The following is a 20,224-nucleotide window of genomic DNA, read 5'->3' as shown; positions in this document are numbered from 1 at the left end:
TTCTGGCTGAAAGTCTGTTTTCATTAAGTAAACTCCTCTATTAGAATGTTGTGTTTGCTTTTTAAAGTATGCTAACACTTTGTTTTGCATATTTCCCCCCCATAAGGTCTAACCATTGTGCAAAGGCACATGTGGCATTACTAACAATTTTGTTTCATATTAATGGCCCTGACTCTACAGTGAGTAAAATTTCCCAAGGGATATCAACAGTCACTCACATATAAGGAATAATTACTACAGGATGTATAGGAACAGTGGTCAATAACACTATGATTTATTCACCCAAAAGATCATGTTAAAGATTACATTAATATAATTTCATTTTAGAGTTGCTTTCATCCAAAAGCTCAAAACCATTTTATAAGCCTCATTAATCTTCACAAATAAAGTGTGTGAATATTAAATATTACCATTTTCAAATTGCTTAAGGGCTAATTGCAGTAAGAGAGAAGGAAAGGGTTCCACAGTATAGCCCAAAGAATGCCTGGGGAGCCGAGTTAAGTCAGATATACTTTCTGGTATATGCCCATCTATGAGTACCTGTTTACTCTTATAAAGCAGTACTGTCAATCTTACAGGGACCTCAGAATTACCTAAACGGTATTGCTATAGTTTGCAGAGGAAAAAACAAAGATCCTGAGAAGTGGTGACCTGCCCATGTCAGGTGGCTGAGCCCAGCTCAGAGTCAGGTCAGTAGGCTCAGAGGTGATGTGGAATCCATGGACCACCCCTTCCTCCCATCCTCAATGCTCCTCAAGTGTGGCACAGCCTCTGGAAGCTAAGCTGATCCACATGTTTAGTGATTCTTTCAAGTAGCAGCTCACTCTCAATCACACTGTCCATTTATTATTTCAAATTAATAGCTAACAAGTATTACAAGGCACACATGGAACATCTAGTGATCAAAATTACATACTGGGGTCTCTGATTTTAAAAATTCAAACTTTTTTTTTTTCATTATGAAAGATGTCGTGCTAGTGTAAAGGTGATTCTAGCAATCGGATTTTTGGTGGATCTATGCATTATGGTTACACTGCTAGTTTTTTGTTTTTGTTTTTGTTTTTATTTTTTGAAATGGAGTCTTGCTTTGTCGCCAGGCTGGAGTGCTGTGGCACAATCTAGGCTGGCTGCAATGTCCGAATCCCTGGTTCAAGCAATTCTCCTGCCTTGGCCTCCCAAATAGCTGGAATTACAGGCATGCGCCACCAGTTAATTTTTTGTATTTTTAGTACAGATGATGTTTCACCGTGTTGGCCAGGATGGTCTCGATCTCCCAACCTTGTAATCTGCCCACCTTAGTCTCCCAAAGTGCTGCTGGGATCATAGGCATGAGCCACCGTGCCCGGCCTTACTGCTAGCTTATTCTTTTTTTTTTTTGAGATGGAGTCTAGCTGTCACCCAGGCTGGTGTGCAGTGGTGCGATCTTGGCTCACTGCAACCTCTGCCTCCCGAGTTCTCCTGTATCAGCCTCCTGAGTAGCTGGGATTACAGGTGACACCATGTTGCCCAGCTAATTTTTGTGTTTTTAGTAGAGACGGGGTTTCACCATGTTGGCCAGGCTGGTCTCAAACTCCTGACCTCAGGTGATCCACCCACCTCGGCCTCCCAAAGTGCTGGAATTACAGGCATGAGCCACTATGCTGGGCCAGTTTATTCTTGTTCTAAAGTTTGACTTGATAATTCTCTATTTTGTTTTTCTCTGCATCCTTCTTTACAAATAAATCCTTTTCACTAAATATAAGTGAATACTTTCTGTGAAACCGTTTCTTATTCTCAACAATTTTTTAGTTATATTTTTATCTCCCTTGTATTTCCTCTATGTTTAACACAGAGGGCATACATATCCACCTAAGGCAGGAGAATCGCTTGAATGCGGGAGACAGAGGTTGCAGTGAGCTGAGATTATGCCACTGCACTCCAGCCTGGGCAACAGCAAGATCCTGTCTCAAAAAAAGAAGTGTTCCAGGCCGGGCACAGTGGCTCACACCTGTAATCTCAGCACTTTGCAAGGCCAAGGCGGGTGGATCATGAGGTCAGGAGATCGAGACCATCCTAACATGGTGAAACCCCGTCTCTACTGAAAATACAAAAAATTAGCCAGGCATGGTGGCGGGCACCAGTAGTCCCAGCTACTTGGGAGGCTGAGGCAGGAGAATGGCATGAATCCGGGAGGCAGAGGCTGCAGTGAGCTGAGATTGTGTCACTGCATTCCAGCCCGGGCAACAGAGTGAGACTCAGTCTCAAAAAAAAAAAAAGAAAGAAAGAAAAGTGTTCCAGATTTCTGTTTTTTTCAGATTTTGAAATACTTGCATACATATAATGAGATATCTTGGGGATGAGACCCAAGTCCAAACACAAAATTCATTTATGTTTCATATACAGTTTATACACATAGCTTGAAGGTAATTTTATACAATTTTTATTTTATTATTTTTTATCTGAGACCGAGTTTCACTCTTGTTGTCCAGGCTGGAGTGCAATGGCGTGATCCAGCTCACTGCAACCTCTGTCTCCCGGGTTCAAGCAATTCTCCAGCCTCAGCCTCCTGAGTAGCTGGGATTACAGGAGTCCACCACCATGCCCGACTAATTTTTGTATCTTTAGTAGAGACGGTATTTCGCCATGTTGGCCAGGCTGGTCTCGAACTCTTGACAGGTGATCTACCCGCCTAGGCCTCCCAAGTGCTGGGATTACAGGTGTCCAGCCAACATAAGGTTGTTTTTATTTTTTCCCAGACAGTTTTACTGTGTTGCCTAGGCTGGAGTGCAGTGGCATGATCTCAGCTCATTGCAACCTCTGCCTCCCAAGTTTAAGCAATTCTCGTGCCACAGCCGCCCAAGTAGCTGGGATTATAGGCGTGTGGCCCAGGCTCAAGCAATTCTCATGCCACAGCCTCCCGAGTAGCTGGGGTTACAGGATGCGACACCATACCCATCTAATTTTTGTATTTTTTAATAGAGATGGGGTTTCCTAATTTTGGCCAGGCTGGTCTTGAACTCCTTATCTCAAGTGATCTGCCCACTCTCTGCAACCTCTGCGTCCTGGGCTCAATTGTCCTGCCCCAGCCTCCTAAGTAGCTGGGAGGACAGGCATGTGCCACCATGTCCAGCTAATTTTTGTATTTTTAGTAGAGATGGGTTTTGCTATGTTGGCCAGGCTGGTCTTGAACTCCTGGACTCAAGCAATCCACCCACCTCGGCCTCCCAAAGTTCTGGGATTACAGGTGTGAGCCACCATGTCTGGCCTGAGTACCTTTTTATATTAGTGATTTTTCATCTTTTATTTCTTGTTCTCTAAATAACAGTCATCTACTGTATAGTATAATACATACTTAGAAGCCCCCAGATCACATATGGAAACTCAAACAGGAGACTTAGGGCTTTCGATCTTAACTAGCTAAAAATTATAAAGTCACTAACTACATCTTATGATCATTGGGTATTTTATTGCATTTTGTCTTATTATTTTATTTTTAGTGAGAGGAAAATAGAAAAACAGAAGTGGTTGTATTAATCATATGGAGAAAACTAAGTGTCTCTGATTTAATACGGTTGAGCCCAAGATGGAAATTACTAGCTGACAAGAGATGAATATGTAAGTTTCATTTGGACATTTCATTGGACATGTATTTCATTGTGAAGGAAAACAAAAACCATGTACGAAATGCTAGATACAAATGGTTGCACAAACAGCACTACTGTACAGAAGACACTGTCAACACCAAGGTGTCAGCTCTCAGGCTGCGACGCCAGCCACACCATAGCTTAAAATGTACAGCAAAGTCTAAACTCAATGTAGACAGAAAGGCAATTTGTGGGAGTCAGTGTATTCTTTTTTTTTTTTTTTTTTTTGAGACGGAGTCTCACTCTGTCGCCCAGGCTGAAGTGCAGTGGCCGGATCTTGGCTCACTGCAAGCTCCACCTCCCAAGTTTACGCCATTCTCCTGCCTCAGCCTCCCCAGTAGCTGGGACTACAGGCACCCGCCACCTCGCCCGGCTAGTTTTTTTGTATTTTTTAGTAGAGATGGGGTTTCACCGGGTTAGCCAGGATGGTCTCGATCTCCTGACCTCGTGATCCACCCGTCTCGGCCTCCCAAAGTGCTGGGATTACAGGCTTGAGCCACCGCGCCCGGCCAAGAGTCAGTGTATTCTTTAGGAAACTGTGTGCTCTGTCAGCCAGTACCAACGCCTTAAAAAAGAGAAGTCACACACTTACCTCAAGAACCACAATTACAGCATGTCATTAATTCTTTAATAAACACAGAATCTGCTTAAGAGTTTTTTTTTTTTTTTTTTTTTTTTTTTTTTTTTTTGAGACAGGGCTCTCACTTTGTTGCCCAGGCTGGAGTGCAGTGGCACAATCATGGCTCACTGCAACTTGCACCTCCCGGGTTCAAGTGATTTTTGTGCCTCAGCCTCCTGAGCAGCTGGAACTACAGGCATGTGCCACCACAATGGGCTAATTTTTATATTTTTTTAGTAGAGATAGGGTTTCGTCATGTCGGCCAGGCCGCTCTTGAACTCCTGGGCTCAAGTGATCTGCCTGCCTCGGCCTCCCAAAGTGCTGGGATTACAGGTGTGAGCCACCGTGCTCAGCCTGCTTAAGTTATATTTATACTGTGGTAGGGGTAGAAGGCCTAGGCTAGAGAGAGAGGATGAAATGAATCTAGCCACTGAATCTTCTTACTCCTTTTAGACTCAATTGTTTAGACTTAGGGTTTTGAGATTTGCTTCGGCTGGTCAAGGATTTGTGGCTTAGTGCTGTAAATCCAACCAAGAACAATAAAGAGATGCTGCATAAAGCTAGGAAGAGTTGGTGCACCTGGCTCAATGACAGCACGGTATCAGATGCTCTGGGGCACTGGAAAAGTAGGGTTTCACAGGCAAAGGACTGAGGAGCAGCACAGAGCTGCTGCCACTGCTATCCCGTCAACTCTCCAAAAAACTTTCTGGCCAGATACCAATTCTAAGTTTGGGCTCTATAAAACAGTCACACAGTTTTAAACGCTAACCCTGAGGATTAAGAAAATATGTGAAGAAATGCTCTTACTTATAGCTTCGAAAGTAAATCTTCCCATTCAGTGCAGTGAAGTGCAGAACATATTCTAATCCAGCCAGGCGGATATTTGATACTGTGGGGCCTCTGAAGAAATCTAAAAGCACATATTAAATTGTTAACAAAACAAAACAAATACTTGCAAAATTCAGTTACAAAGAACTGCATTCTAAACAGTTTTGTTCCAATACTTACCTAAAAAAGCACAAAAAACAATTCCTGAAAAATGTCTGAAGGTCTCACCCCTTAAGCATTTAATCTCATGACTTTATTTCTGTGTTCAGTTCACTGAGACATTTAACGTTTCAGTTCTGAAGTTCTTCCTCTGAGTCAGCTCAGCAACAAAAAATCATATCCATTAAGAATATTAACTTTAAGGGGCCGGGCGCGGTGGCTCAAGCCTGTAATCCCAGCACTTTGGGAGGCCAAGACGGGCGGATCACGAGGTCAGGAGATCGAGACCATCCTGGCTAATACGGTGAAACCCCGTCTCTACTAAAAAAATACAAAAAACTAGCCGGGCGCGGTGGCGGGCGCCTGTAGTCCCAGCTACTCCGGAGGCTGAGGCAGGAGAATGGCGGGAACCCGGGAGGCGGAGCTTGCAGTGAGCTGAGATCCGGCCACTGCACTCCAGCCTGGGCGACACAGCGAGACTCCGTCTCAAAAAAAAAAAAAAAAAAAAAAAAGAATATTAACTTTAAAAAAATGTAAATCAAAGCATAAAATTCTAACCTATAGGTAGATGAAGGTAGCAAATTTCTTTTTTTTTTTTTTGAGACGGAGTCTCGCTCTGTCGCCCAGGCTGGAGTGCAGTGGCCGGATCTCAGCTCACTGCAAGCTCCGCCCCCCGGGTTCACGCCATTCTCCTGCCTCAGCCTCCAGAGTAGCTGGGATTACAGGCGCCGCCACCTCGCCCGGCTAGTTTTTGTATTTTTAATAGAGACGGGGTTTCACCGTGTTAGCCAGGATGGTCGAAGGTAGCAAATTTCTATAAAAATGGTTGTTCAAACTGACTATTAAAATCAAATTAGCTTCAATTTTTTTTTTCTATGAGGGAGGTCAACAAGAAAAAAATTCTAATAAGAAATCTTGATTATATGAGCAAAGGATAAGAAACTTTATAAACTGCTAATGCCAGAAAAGAACCTTGGATACCAGGGATAGGCTTTTTTCTCACAAAGTGGTAATCATACCACTGGTGGCACATGTGAGCATTTTAATGATACAAAGCCAGATATAATTTACTACATATTTATTTTATCCTGTACCATTCTCCATTTTTGACAGTGACATAAAGTTTCCTTTTAAAAAGAGTAGTCGGCAAGGCACAGTGGCTCATGCCTGTAATCCCAGCACTTTGGAAGACTGAGGTGGGCAAACCGCTTAAGCTCAGGAGTTTGAGGCCAGCCTGGGCAACATGGTGAAACCTCATCTCCACTAAAAGTATAAAAATTTAGCCAGGTTGTAGTCCCGGCTACTGGAGAGGCTAAGGTGGGAGGATTGCTGATCCCACCACTGGACTCCAGTGAGGGCGACAGAGCAAAACCTATCTCAAGCAGTAACATAAAAAGAGGAGTAATTAAAAGAAAATCTCCAGTGAACTGCATGCTACAGATACTACACGGGCTTGGCTATGAAAGAAGTTTGGAAAACAAGTGTGATACCTTAATTTTATAGCTGAGGAAATCGAACCTCAAGAAGGCTAAGTGGAAATTCATGAATAACATTTGACTAAGATAAAGTTCTATATAAAAATGTATCCAAGTTTGCTTAGGAAGAGCTGCCCAAGGCAGGTGATGTAGTAAGTAGGAAATTCTATTCTAGTCCCATTCTGTAGCCACCTAGCATTTTCCTTCCCTCTTCCCATTAGCCCATAAGATGCAGATGATCTCCATGTGCACAGATGTACACATCTTTTGTTGTCTGCTTTTCCCTTCTTGTGGTTAACCAAAAGAAAATCATAGGCTGGATGCGGTGGCTCATGCCTGTCATCTTGGGAGGCCGAGGCGGGCAGATCACGAGGTCAGGAGATTGAGACCATCCTGGCCAACACAGTGAAGTCCCGTCTCTACTAAAACTACAAAAAAATCAGCCGGGTGTGGTGGCACGTGCCTGTAGTCCCAGCTACTTGGGAGGCTGAGGTAGGAAAATCACTTGAACCTGGGAGGCAGAGATTATAGTGAGCCGAGATCGTGTCACTATACTCTCCAGCCTGGGCGACAGTGCAAGACTCAGTCTCAAAAAAAAACAAAAAACAAACAAACAAAAAAAAAACCCAGCATTAATGTGTATAAAACAAACACAAGTATATAGGCACATTTATACACTACCCTTCTCCCCCAAACAAGAAAAAAAAACAAAAAACCCTAATGAACATTTTTAATTTAAAAAAAAGTACATATATTACATATATTTATACATATATTATATAGAGATGGGGTCTCACTATGTTGCCCAGGCTGGTTTCGAACTCCTGGACTCAAGCACTCCTCCTGCCTTGGTCTCTCAAAGTGCTGGGATTACAGGCATGAGCCACCACGCGCCTGGCCTGGGACATTTTTATAAAACAAGCTTGTACTTTTCAAGATATTTTAATCTCAATATCATAATACAGAGTTTTCCCATGATTTTGCCAAAGCCTGGCTCTCCTTCAGTGGCTAAGTTATGCTTCAGTAATGCCACACCAATGACTGGGCCAAGCCCACTCATTACAGAAGTCGGAGTAGTTCTGGGGAACAAAATATGTACATCCCAGTCTGCTCCGAAACAACTTTCATAATGCAAAATTTTCAGGGCATCTGTGTTTCTTCCATAAGCTTTGGGAGAAAACTTTAGGAACACAATAAGCACATGGAAAATTACTCTTTAGTAGGTCAAAATTTCTAAGACTATGAATATAAAAGGATTTTCAGTCTGTATCCAATAGTTCGAAGTAGTCATCCTTTTATTACAATATTTTCTCTTAACTGCCAAACTGAAATTTCACTAAAGTTTGCAAATCATCAAGGTAACACAAACAAGTAATGAATGAAAATGGGAGGGCATAAATGGTAGTACTTAGTAACCGAAAGCAAATACAGCTAACAGCATGATATTTTCTGACTAGAACACAGCGGAGTATTGTTTATACATGAATACCATTGGCAAGAATCCATTCACTTAACAAATTGTACCAGAGCACCTATTATGCATAATGATAACTGACATATAGCATCTTTCTACCAGGGGCCCCACATTCTAGGTAGATATGAATACATACAAACAACTGCAATTTAAAATAGCACATTAAAGGAGAACAGTATAAACCATTCTGGAAGTTCTGAGGAGAGAAAGATCATTTCTAGTTGGGAACGATCTCATGCAAGTGGTATATACACTGTAAGGATTTTGACCAAGAAGTATGATAAATAACTTTATGAACCTGAGAACCTAAAATATAATAATACTGTATAAATAAAAGCATGGCTGGGCATGGTGGTTCATGCCTATAATCCCAGCACTTTGGGAGGCCAAGATGGGTGGATCACCTGAGGCCAAGAGTTCGAGACCAGCCTGGCCAAAGTGGCGAAAACCCATCTCTACAAAAAATACAAAAATTATCCAAGCATGGTGGTGAATGCCTGTAATCCCTGCTACTCAGGAGGCTGGGGCAGAAGAATCGCTTGAACAGCTGATGCGGAGGTTGCAGTGAGCTGAGATTGCACCATTGCACTCGAGCCTGGGCGACAGAGTGAGACTCCATCTCAAAAAATAAACAAATAAGAAATAAAAGCATGTACATTAAAAAGACCTAAATTCAACACTTTAATATGCCACTTGGTAAATGCATGACCTTAGAAAAGCTATTCACCTGTTCAGGCCTCAGTTTTCTCAATTATATAATGAAAATCAGAATTAAAAATTCCTCTACTCCAAATTTTAAAAAAACCACATAAATAATATGCTACCATTTAAGAAGGGAAGAATAGGCCAGGCACACTGGCTCACACCTCCAACTTTGGGAGGCTGAGGCTGGAGGGCTGCTTGAGTCTAGGACTCTGAGACTAGCCCAAACAATGTAGCAAGACCTCCTGTCTACAAGAAATAAAAAAAATTAGCTGGGCATGATGACATCTACCCGGGATCCCAGCTACCGAGGGGAATGAGGTAGGGGGATCGCTTGAGACCAGGAGGTTGAGGCTACAATGAGCCATGATTGTGCCACTGCACTCCAGCCTGGGCAACAGAGTGAGACCCTGTCTTAAAAAAAAAAAAAAAGATGCAAACAAATTCAGAATAAACAAAATGGGTATCTTGCATGAAAAAAAAAAAAGTCAACTTTTCTTTTTGGTCAAGAAAAAAAAAAAGGAGCTTCCTAAATGAAAGCCCTCCATATATTTCTTGCTCCCTACTGATACTTCATTTGAACACACAACATAAACCAAGAAGTTGTTTTACTTCATATTTATACTGAAAACCCAACTTCCCTCAGTGCCCTACAGTTTGAATCTGTTCCTCTTCTACCTTTCTGCTTCTGTACAGATTCCTTTTTGGTTTTCACTCCCTTCCACTCATCACTGCATTATGTGATTATTCCTGCCATCTAGTGGAAGCACAAAATAATGAGAAGGTGGGGCTTATGAAAATACAACAAACATTTAAACAAATGCAAACAAAAGCTCTCTCTGTTATAACAAATTGTAAGTATCTGCCTCACTGACAATAAACAATTATATGGGAGACCTAGGGGAAAGAGAAAAAGGCAGAAAATCAGGGTCAATGGAGTACAAGTAATGGAAATCTTAGCTGAAAATCTGGCTGACAGTTTGGTTGGAAAAATATCCTTGGCCAGGCATGGTGGCTCACGTCTATAATCTCAGCATTTTGGGAGGCCAAGGCAGGCAGATCACTTGAGTTCAGGAGTTCAAGACCAGCCTGGCCAACATGGTGAAACCCAGTCTTTACTAAAAATATAAAAAATTAGCTGGGTGTGGTGGTATGTACCCGTGGTCCCAGGCACTAAGGAGGCTAAGGCAGGAGAATTGCTTGAACCTGGGAGGTGGAGGTTGCAGTGAGCTGAGATCACACCAGGGTGACAGAGTGAGACTCCATCTCAAAAAAAAAAAAAAAAAAAAAAATAGCCTTGATAATTTGGGATATATAATATTGAGAGAAGGAAATATTAGTCATTGTCTTTCATGTACGAATTCATGGAAAATGTGGATAAGAACCTATAAAGATTCTAGAAGGGATCATGGGAATACGTTCACCACAGGCAAGATGGACAGTAGGGGAAGAAAAGCTCAGGCTTTGGAAGCTTTAGGTCTCAACTTGGCTTTACCTACTTAATAGCTCTCATTTAAGTTCTCAGAGACCCTGTTTGTTTTCCCATCTGTAAAATGGGAATGTCATCGAACTCAAGAACTTTTGTAAAGATTAAACAGATAATAGTGGTTCTTTAATAAGGGAAATAAGTTCTAAAGATTACAATGCCAAGAATGAGTGACTGGGTTTCTTCCCCCTAAAAATTATAATCCTGATAATAAAGACCAAAAATAATCCCAAAAAGAAAAAATGAAAGCAATGTTTGTCACAAAGTTTTTTTGGAGGGCTCAGATCTGTAAAGCACGTGCATACAACTTAACTTTATACGCCATCAATTTTTCAAAAATGATCTAGGGCAAAGTATATAAAAATCTATAAGAAGGGTAACAAAAAGTGTAGCATAAGCTTGTAAGCATGGTGCAAGAAAAGCTCAAATGGAATAAAGTAGAAAATGCCACTGAGCATCAGATGGAGGCCTCGTGGCTATCAACAATGAGGTGAAATAGGAACATAAAGGACTGCTGCTTTGAGAGTAATAGTGCACTGTGCAGGAAAAGCTGAATCTCTCAAACCCCATGAGGAAGAAGAAGCAAAAAATTCAGTAAGATTTTCTTAAATTGGAGAGAGCTAGGTGCAGTGGCTCATGCCTGTAATCTCAGCACTTTGGAAAGCTGAGGCAGGTGGATCACTTGAGCTCAGGAGTTCAAGGCCGGCCTGGGCAATATAGGGAGACCCCCATCTCTACAAAAAATTAAAATAAAAACTAGCTGGGCATGGTGGTATGAACCCGTAGTCCCAGCTGCTCAGGAGGTAGAGGACTGCTTGAGCTCAAAAGGTTGAGGCTGCAGTAAGACCTGATCACACCAGTACACTCCAGCCTGAATGACAGGGCAAGATGCTGTCTCCAAAAAAAAATTGAGACACAGAGAGACAGACTCCCAGACCCTTTAAATTAGTACCAATCTCTTGGAAAATTAAATTACTTTCTAGAGTTATAAAACAGCTGGCAAATAGAATTGCGGAATGCTAAGTATTAGTAACCTTCTAAAAATCATGGAGACTGGGTGTAGTGGCTCACACCTGTAATCCCAGCACTCTGAGGGGCTGAGGTGGGAGGATTGCTTAAGTCATGAAGTTCAAGACCAGCCTGGGCAACACAGTGAGACTCCGTCTTAACAAAAATTTTTAAAAATTAGCCAGGTGTGGTGGCATGTGTCTATGTTCCCAGCTACTTAGGAGGCTGAGGTAGGAGGATCACTTGAGCCTGGGAGGTTGAGGCTGCAGTGAGACATGATTAAGCTACTGCACTCCAGCCTGGGCATCAGAGCACGACTTGTCTCATAAAGGAGAAAAAAACAGAAAAGGATGTAGTCCTTACATTCATTACACAAATCATTAAGAACTAGCATAGTTCACTAGGTGTGGGTTATCTGTAGAAAAACCTCACGAGGCTCTTGTTAGAATGAAGCAGTGTATATGAAGTGTCTACTATATGCCTGGCACTTAGGATGATGATGGTAATAAAGTAAAAATGAGCCAGGTGGGGCCTGTCGCAGTGGCTCATATCTGTAATCCCAGCACTTTGGGAGGCCAAGGAGGGTGGATCACCTGGAGTTGGCAATTCAAGACCAGTCTGGCCAACATGGCAAAACACCATCTCTACTAAAAATTAAAAAAAAAAAAAAAAAATTAGCCAGGCATGGTGGCGGGAGCCTGTAATCCCAGCTACCTGGGAGGCTGAGGCAGGAGAATTGCTTGAACCCGGGAGGTGGAGGTTGCAGTGAGCTGAGATCACATCATTGCACTCCAGCCTGGGCAACAGAGCAAGACTCCATCTTAAAAAAAAAAAAAAGGAGCTGGGAAGGTCACTGAGGGCTTCCTGGAGAAGAAAAGAAACTTGACAATCTGACACTTAAATGAATTAGTAGAAACTGGATAAGTAAGAGTAATACCAGAATAGACAACAGAAATGTAAATAATACATTGGCAATAAACCCTTTCTAATGGAAAAAAGAAATAGGAGATCAAGAAGACCAAGTTACATTGGTTATATATTGTGAAAGGCCTTGTATATTCAACTCAGAAAAACTAATTAAGGTTTTTGAGTTGGAAGTCAGTGATACATACAATCTTGAAATTTTAATCCCTCAACTTTCTAAATTTAATTTTAAATGATGCTAGGAATGACAGGAGATGGGTGCAGGAATTTTATAAAAATTCCTATGTAATACCTAAGTTACTAACACATTGGGAAATAATCATCTGCACAGTACACCAGCTGCTTTAACTCTCCCGAGACACTTAGGTACTTTCTTGCTGCTGGTAAGGGGAAAAAAAAAAAAGAAAGGTCCAAAAAAAGGAGGAAAAAGAAGTCGTGCTCACTTCAGCAGCACATATACCAAAACTGGGAGCACACAGAGATTAGTACGGCCCCTGTGCAAGGATGGCCTGCAAATTTGTGAAGCACTCCATTATTTTAAGTATATAAATATTATTTTTAAAATAAGAGAAAAAAGAAGTTACAAACCTAAAGTGGCAAACTGCCACCAGTGACAGTCTGAGACTGCCTTCCTGAGCTACTCTGAAGATAATAAATGCTAAAATACTTACCAATAAGAAGACTTTTTAGTCTTCTATAATCTTCTGTTACATCAAAATCATCACCAGCAAATATTAGCATGGGTTTTGTTCCCTCAGGACATTTACTGTTCTAAAAAAAAAAAAAGTGCAATTATATAATTACCAAAGTCTAAACTATTTATATACTGATTTTATTTATTATTACTATTATTTTTGACATGGAGTCTCACTCTGTCATCCAGGCTGGAGTGCAGTGGCGCAATCTCAGCTCACTGCAACCTCCACCTCCCAGGTTCAAGCGATTCTCCTGCCTCAGCCTCCCAAGTAGCTGGGACTACAGGTGCATGCGACCATGCCTGGCTAATTTTTTTGTATTTTTTGTACAGACTGCATTTCATCATGCTGGTTAGGCTGGTCTCAAACTCCTGACCTCAAATGATCCACCCGCCTCGGCCTCCCAAAGTGCTGGGATTATAGGTGAGAGCCACGGTGACTGGCCTATACTGATTTTAAAGTAGTTGGTACTTTACAATAATTTGTTTTCACATTTTAACTGTTCTGAAACTATGTCTGTGAATACTGTAGAAGTAAAAACAGAGGTGGGATTTTTTTGTTTTTTTTAAAGAGGCTCTCGCTGTGTTGCCTAGGCTGGACTCAAACTCTTGGGCTCAAGACATCCTCCAAGTAGCTAGGCTAAAGGTACAGGCCTGGCTAAAATGACGTTTTTAAGCTTCTAGACTTCTACACTAAAAAACCCATTCTTTGTCCCATTCATTTACATTAGCAAATAAAAGATGGCAAAAGAATGATGTAAAGGGCTTTTTAAACATTAGTCTATGCAAATAATAAAATGAAAAGTTACACTTGGCAAAAGCAAAACACAACACAACACAATACAACCAACTAACCAAAATAGCCTTCTGATGGCCAGCATCCCTGAATCAAAATAAATTTTTAAGGCCAGGTGTGATGGCTCGTGCCTATAATCCCAGCACTTTGGGAGGCCAAAGCAGGAAGACAGCCTGAGGCCAGGAGTGAGTTCAAGAGCAGCCTGGGCAACAGGTGAGACTTCATCTCTACAAAAACCTTTGTTTTGAAATGGAGTTTCATTCTTGCTACCCAGGCTGGAGTGCAATGGCGCTATCTTGGCTCACTGCAATCTCTGCCTCCCAAGTAGCTGGGACTACAGGCATGCACCACCACGCCTGGCTAATTTTGTATTTTTAGTAGAGATGGGGTTTCTCCATGTTGGTCAGGCTGGTCTCGAACTCCTGACCTCAGGTGATCCGCCCATCTCGGCCTCCCAAAGTGCTGGGATTACAGGCGTGAGCCACTGCACCCGGCCAAACACAACTTTTAAAAATTAGCGGGGCATGTTGGTGAGTGCCCATGGTCTCAGACACTCGGAACGTGAGGTTGGAGGATCGCTTGAGCCCAGAAGGTGGAAGCTGCAGTAAGCCATGATCGTGCCACTGTACTCCAGCCTGGGTGACTGAGCGAGGCCTTGTCTCAACGAGTAAATAAATTTAATTATAATTTATTCGTATCACTGTACCTTTCCTACTATATCGTATAAAAAGTATTTTAAAACGCAGGCTATGGACTGGGCACAGTGGTTCACGCCTGTAATCCCAGCACTTCCAGAGGCAGAGACGGGCTGACCACTTGAGGTCAGGAGTTCAAGACCAGCCTGGCCAACATGGTGAAATCCTTTCTCTACTAAAAATAGCAAAAGTCGGCTGGGCATGGTGACACATGCCTGTAGTCCCAGCTACTCCAGAAGCTGAGGCAGGAGAATCGCTTGAACCCAGGAAACAGAGGTTGTAGTGAGCTGAGATCATGCCACTACACTCTAGCTTGGGTGATAGAGCAAGACGCCGTCTCAATTAAAAAAAAAAAAAAATGAAGGTTATAGGCTAGGTGTGGTGGCTTACACTTGTAATCCCAGCACTTTAGGAGGCCAAGATGGGCAGATTGCTTGAGCCCAGGAGTTTGAGACCAGCCTGGGAAATGCGGTCTCTACAAAAAAATACAAAACAGGCTGGGCACGGTGACTGACCCTTGTAATCCCAGCACTTTAGGAGGCCGAGGCAGGCACATCACTTGAGGTTAGGAGTTTGAGACCAGCCTGGCAAACATGGTGAAACCCTGCCTCTACTAAAAATACAAAAATTAGCCAGGTGCAGCAGCGTGTGCTTATAGTCCCAGCTACTTGAGAGGCTGAGACGGGAAAATCACTTGAACATGGGAGGTGGAGGTTGCAGTGAGCTGAGATAGCGCCACAGCACTCCAGCTTGGGTGACAGAGACTCCGTCTCAAAGAAAAAAAACAACAAACAAAACACAAAACAATTAGCCAGGCGTGGTGGTGCACATCTATGGTCCCAGCTACTTGGGAGGCTGGGGGTGGAAGGATCACCTGAGCCCAGGTAAGTCCAGGCTGCCGTGAGCCGTGCTCACGCCACTACACTCCAGCCTGGGACAGAGTGAGACCCTCAAAAAAATAAATAAATAAAAATAAAATGAAGGCTAAGTTAAACTACCAACTAGACATTCACATGAGAAGCAATAATTTTATATAAGCTATAGAAAGTATAGACCGATTCTCATCAGCAGTGTTGAAACTCTCACTATAAAAAGTATTTTCACCAGTTGTAGATTTTTTCATACCAAATAGGATGTGATGTGATTAAAAATAGGATTTAGAAGCCACCAAAGAGGAAAAATGAAGTAGTAAAAATTCTTTAACTGAATGAGTAATTTATGGAGGAAGGTGAATGACTTGGTCTGGGCTGCCTATCAATTCTCTGTTCTGACCAAAAATCAAGGGTTATCTAAAATCCAGCAACAAAACAAAACAAAAACAGTACAAAAACCAAACACCCTCTGCCCTAGGACCAGAGGTCACCTGTTGCTTTGCTGCTCACCGTGACCACTCTTGTTGACATTCTCTACTTCCAAACCCGGAACCTTAACGGTCTATACTTCGGAGATGGAGATGTGCCTAACATCTGCCTGTCTGATAGAGAAGCCGAAAGGACATTCCAGATCTAACAGGTCTTCCATGCTCCAGCCATGCCAGTCTGACCCTAGGTCTATAGAGTCTATTTAGGTATACAGAAGGGAACAAAAAGCACAGCATCATCAACAACAACTTTTGGCTTCCAAACCATCCTGACCACAATGCACAGTAATAAAAAAAAAAAAAAAAAAAAAAAAATTTGAAGTTGTCACCCAGTATACACATCATACAAATACAAATCAAAGTTATGGGAAACAGTAATTGGTTGGGCACGGTGGCTCACACCTGTAATCCCAGCACCTTGGAAGGCTGAGGTGTGTAGATCACTTGAGGTGAGAAGTTTGAGACCAACCTGGCCAACATGGCGAAACCCGTATCTATTAAAGCTACAAAAATTAGCCGGGCATGGTGGCGCATGCCTGTAATCCCAGCTACTTGGGAGGCTGAGGCAAGAGAATCACTTGAACCTTGGGGTGGAGGTTGCAGTGAGCTGAGATAGCACCACTACACTCCAGTCTGGGTGACAAAGCAAGACCGTGTCTCCAAAAAAAAAAAAAAAAACCCAACACTTAATACATACAGCACTAATATTTTTTTACTCTATTCCATTTTTTTAAAGCACTAGTCACGGCCGGGCACGGTGGCTCATGCCTCTAATCCTAGCACTCTGAGAGGCCAAGGCAGGTGGATCATGAGGTTAGGAGTTCGAGACCAGTCTGGCCAACATAGTGAAACTCTGTCTCTACTAAAAATACAAAAAATTAGCCGGGTATGGTAGTGTACGCCTGTAATCCCAGCTACTTGGGAGGCTGAGGCAGGAGAATCACGTGAATCCAGGAGGTGGAGGTTGCAGTGAGCCAAGATCACGCCATTGCACTCCAGCCTGGGCGACAGTGTGAGACTCCATCTCAAAAAAAAAAAAAAAGTGCTAGTCACATGCACATCATGAAGACCCTGAACTAGGTAGGAGTCTACAACAGATGAGCTGGCTGGGCGCGGTGGCTCACATCTATAATCCCAGCACTTTAGGAGGCCAAAAGTGGGTGGATCACCTGAGGTCAGGAGTTCAAGACTAGCCTGACTAACATGGTGAAACTCCGTCTCTACTAAAAATTCAAAAATCAGCTGGGGGTGGTGGCACACACCTGTAATCCTACTACTCAGGAGGCTGAGGCAGGAGAATCTCCTTAACCTGGAAGGCGGAGGTTGCAGTGAGCCGAAATCGCGCTGCTGCACTCCAGCCTGGCCAACAAGAGTGAAACTCTGTCGGTGAGGGAGACATGATGCCTCACTCTGTTACTCAGGCTAGAGTGCAGTGTAGCGATCATATAGCTCACAGCAACCTTAAACTCCTGGGCTCAAGCAATCCTCTCACCTTAGTCTCTCAAGTAGATGGGACTATAGGCACATGCCACCATGCAAGGCTAATTTGTCTCACTATGTTGTCCAGGCTAGTCTTATTTCATTCAATATAATCATCTTTCGATGTATGGCCATCTTGAGAAAACAGACTCCTAGAATACTCAATTTCCTGGTAGAGACTAATATTAAATATTCTCATTGAGCTTGTTTAAAGAGTTAAATATTCTCATTGTATCTACTAAAAATCCAAAAAATTAGCCGGGCATGGTGGCAGGCACCTGTAATCCCAACTACTTGGGAGGCTGAGGCAGGAGAATTGCTTGAACCAGGGAGGCAGATGTTGCAGTGAGACGAGATCGTGCCACTGCACTCTAGTCTGGGTGACATAGCAAGACTCTGTCTGGTGGGGATGGTGGAGGGGACAGACAAGTTAACGGAGGAAAGAGGGTTGGCAACAAAAGTAGGTAGGTGAGGTAAGAAATACGTAGCAGAACATCTTAAAAACAAAGGAGAAGTAAAGGGAAAATAGGGGAAAGTGTACCAAAACAAATTAAAAATATAAACCTGTAACCAAATAATGGGGTATTGGTGACACTGGTGTTAGAACATTAAAAAAAAAACATGGGGTAAAAAGTGAAAGACTTGGGCCGGGTACGGTGGCTCACGCCTGTAATCCCAGCACTCTGGAAGGCTGAGGCAGGTGGATCACCTGGGATCAGGAGTTCAAGACTAGCCTGGCCAACATGGTGAAACTCTGTCTCTACTAAAAATACAAAAATTAGCCAGGCATGGTGGTGGGCGCCTGTAATCTCAGCAACTTGGGAGGCTGAGGCAGGAGAACTGCTTGAACCAGGGAGGCAGAGGTTGTAGTGAGCCAAGATCATGCCACTCTGCACTCCAGCCTAGGCGACAAGAGCAAAACTCCATCTCAAAAAAAAAAAGGACTGCCTAATAAGTCTGAGAACACGTAAGAATTGCCAATGTAAGCACATTCTCAATTAATAAAATTTATAGTTATATATATATACTCCATGAGTGAAAATGTAGTGTTCAATTTAAACGGTTCTTGTTTAGAATGAGACCCGGGCTGGGTGCAGTGGTTCATGCCTGTAATCCCAGTGGTTGGAGAGGCCAAGGCGGAAGGATCGCTTGAACTCAGGAGTTTGAGACCAGCCAGGGCAACATGGTGAGACCCCATTTCTTAAAAAAAAAAAAAAAAATTTTGGCGGGGCCTGGTGGCACACACCTACAGTCCTAGCTACTCAGGAGACTGAGGCAGGATAGCCTGAGCCCAGGAATCCAAGGCTGCAGTGAGCAGTGATCCCACCACTGTACTCCAACCTGGGCAACAGAATGAGACCTTGCCTCTAAAAAACAAAAAAAGAAATGAAACCTGACAATAATGGTTTTGTGGCCCAGTTTACTTTTTTATTTTCTTTTTTTTAGACAAAGTCTTGCTCTGTCGCCCAGGCTGCAGTGCAGTGGCATGATCTCGGCTCACTGCAACCTCCACGTCCTGGGTTCAAGAGATTCTCATGCTTCAGCCTCCCAAGTAGCTGGTATTATAGGCATGTACCACCATGCCTGGCTAATTTTTTTATTTTTAGTAGAGATGGGGCTTCACCATGTTGGCCAGGCTGGTCTCGAACTCCTGAGCTCAGGTGATCTGCCTGCCTTGGCCTCCCAAACTACTGGGATTACAGGTGTGAGCCACCGCACCTAGCCGATTTACTTTACACATATACAAGACAAGGTCTCACTATGTTGCCCAGGCTTGTCTCAAATTCCTGGCCTCAAGTAATCCTCCTGCCAGGGCCTCCCAAAGTGATGGGCTTACAGGCATGAGAGCCTGGACTGTGGTCCAGTTTAGAAGCTGCACAGTGAATGAAGTATTTCATTGCTTTGGAACTGAAATGGAAAAAGTAGAGGGGCTGGCACGTGCTCATCAGCCAGTGCTCCCTCCCACTAAGCTGGTGATAAGCTAGTGGCAGTGGTAAAGGCGAAATGGGGTTACGCTGGTCATCTCCAGAGATTTGTGCATGCTCCCAAAGAGACACTAAAATAATATGACAGCTGGGCACCCCAGCACTTCGGGAGGCTGAGGCAGGAGGATCTTCTGAGTCCAGGAGTTTGTGACTAGTCTGGGCAACATTGTGAGAGCTTGCCTTTACAAAAAAAAAAAAAATTAGCCAGGTGAAGTGGCACACACCTAGAGTCCCAGCTACCTGGGAGGCTGAGGTAGGAGGACCGCTTAAGCCCAGGAGGTCAAGGCTGCAGTGAAATGAGATTGCACTACTGTACCCCAGCCTAGGTGACAGAGCAAGACCCTGTCTCCAAAGAAAAAAAACAGAAAGAAAATAATATGAGGGCTTCCACCATAATCAAGCATCACAGTTTATGTACTTTACAAAATACTTTCCAAAACATTATCTTTACTGACAATCACTTTCACATATATTATCTCATTTGATGTTGTTATACTTATTTTATATGTGATTGCAATTGAAGGTTAAGGAAGCCATTAACTTGTCAGGTCACAAATGTCATCTAAATAGCCAAGACAGGCCTCAAATCCAAGTGTTCTGCCTCTAAATCCAATTTCAGATCACTGTTCCACCTGTACCTGAGGAAACTGGGGTGACTGACTAAATGGGGATCTGGTAAGAACCTTTTTTTCCAAACTCATGGGATAAAGTTGCTTAGTACAGGAATTCTACCCAAACCTGGAAAGCATGTCCTCTCTTAAAGTCAGGCAGGGAAAGGAGTAATTATACATTTTTGCTACAATTCTTCCGACTAGACCATGAGCCTCAAAAACCCATAAACTGAGAGCAGTTACATAACTTTCTATTACCAACAATAATATCACTTCTCCCAAAGCCCTAGAGTCCTAATCTTGGTT

General features: G+C 42.9%; 1 protein-coding gene and 1 non-coding gene across 4 annotated transcripts in view; one reads left to right on the top strand and one right to left on the bottom strand.

The window, feature by feature from the left end:
* RPF2 (ribosome production factor 2 homolog) overlaps positions 1-20,224 on the bottom strand; it is a 43,970-nt gene that overhangs the window by 3,741 nt on the left and 20,005 nt on the right. For all 3 annotated transcript variants that reach the window (XM_033234896.1, XM_033234898.1, XM_033234897.1), the window contains exons 7-8: positions 12,970-13,069; positions 5,050-5,152 (exon numbers count right to left, since the gene is read on the bottom strand). In XM_033234896.1, the coding sequence (XP_033090787.1) occupies positions 5,050-5,152; positions 12,970-13,069 (203 nt within the window). The remainder of the gene's footprint in view (positions 1-5,049; positions 5,153-12,969; positions 13,070-20,224) is intronic.
* On the top strand, positions 12,734-12,837 carry LOC117098136. The gene has a single exon (XR_004443196.1). It is a non-coding gene; the product is annotated as a U6 spliceosomal RNA (small nuclear RNA).

The sequence above is a fragment of the Trachypithecus francoisi genome, unplaced genomic scaffold (assembly GCF_009764315.1).
Source record: "Trachypithecus francoisi isolate TF-2019V2 unplaced genomic scaffold, Tfra_2.0 Lachesis_group15, whole genome shotgun sequence".
Taxonomy (NCBI): domain Eukaryota; kingdom Metazoa; phylum Chordata; class Mammalia; order Primates; family Cercopithecidae; genus Trachypithecus; species Trachypithecus francoisi.
The sequence above is the reverse complement of the archived record's forward strand: the minus strand, read 5'-3'. Positions and strand labels throughout refer to the sequence as shown.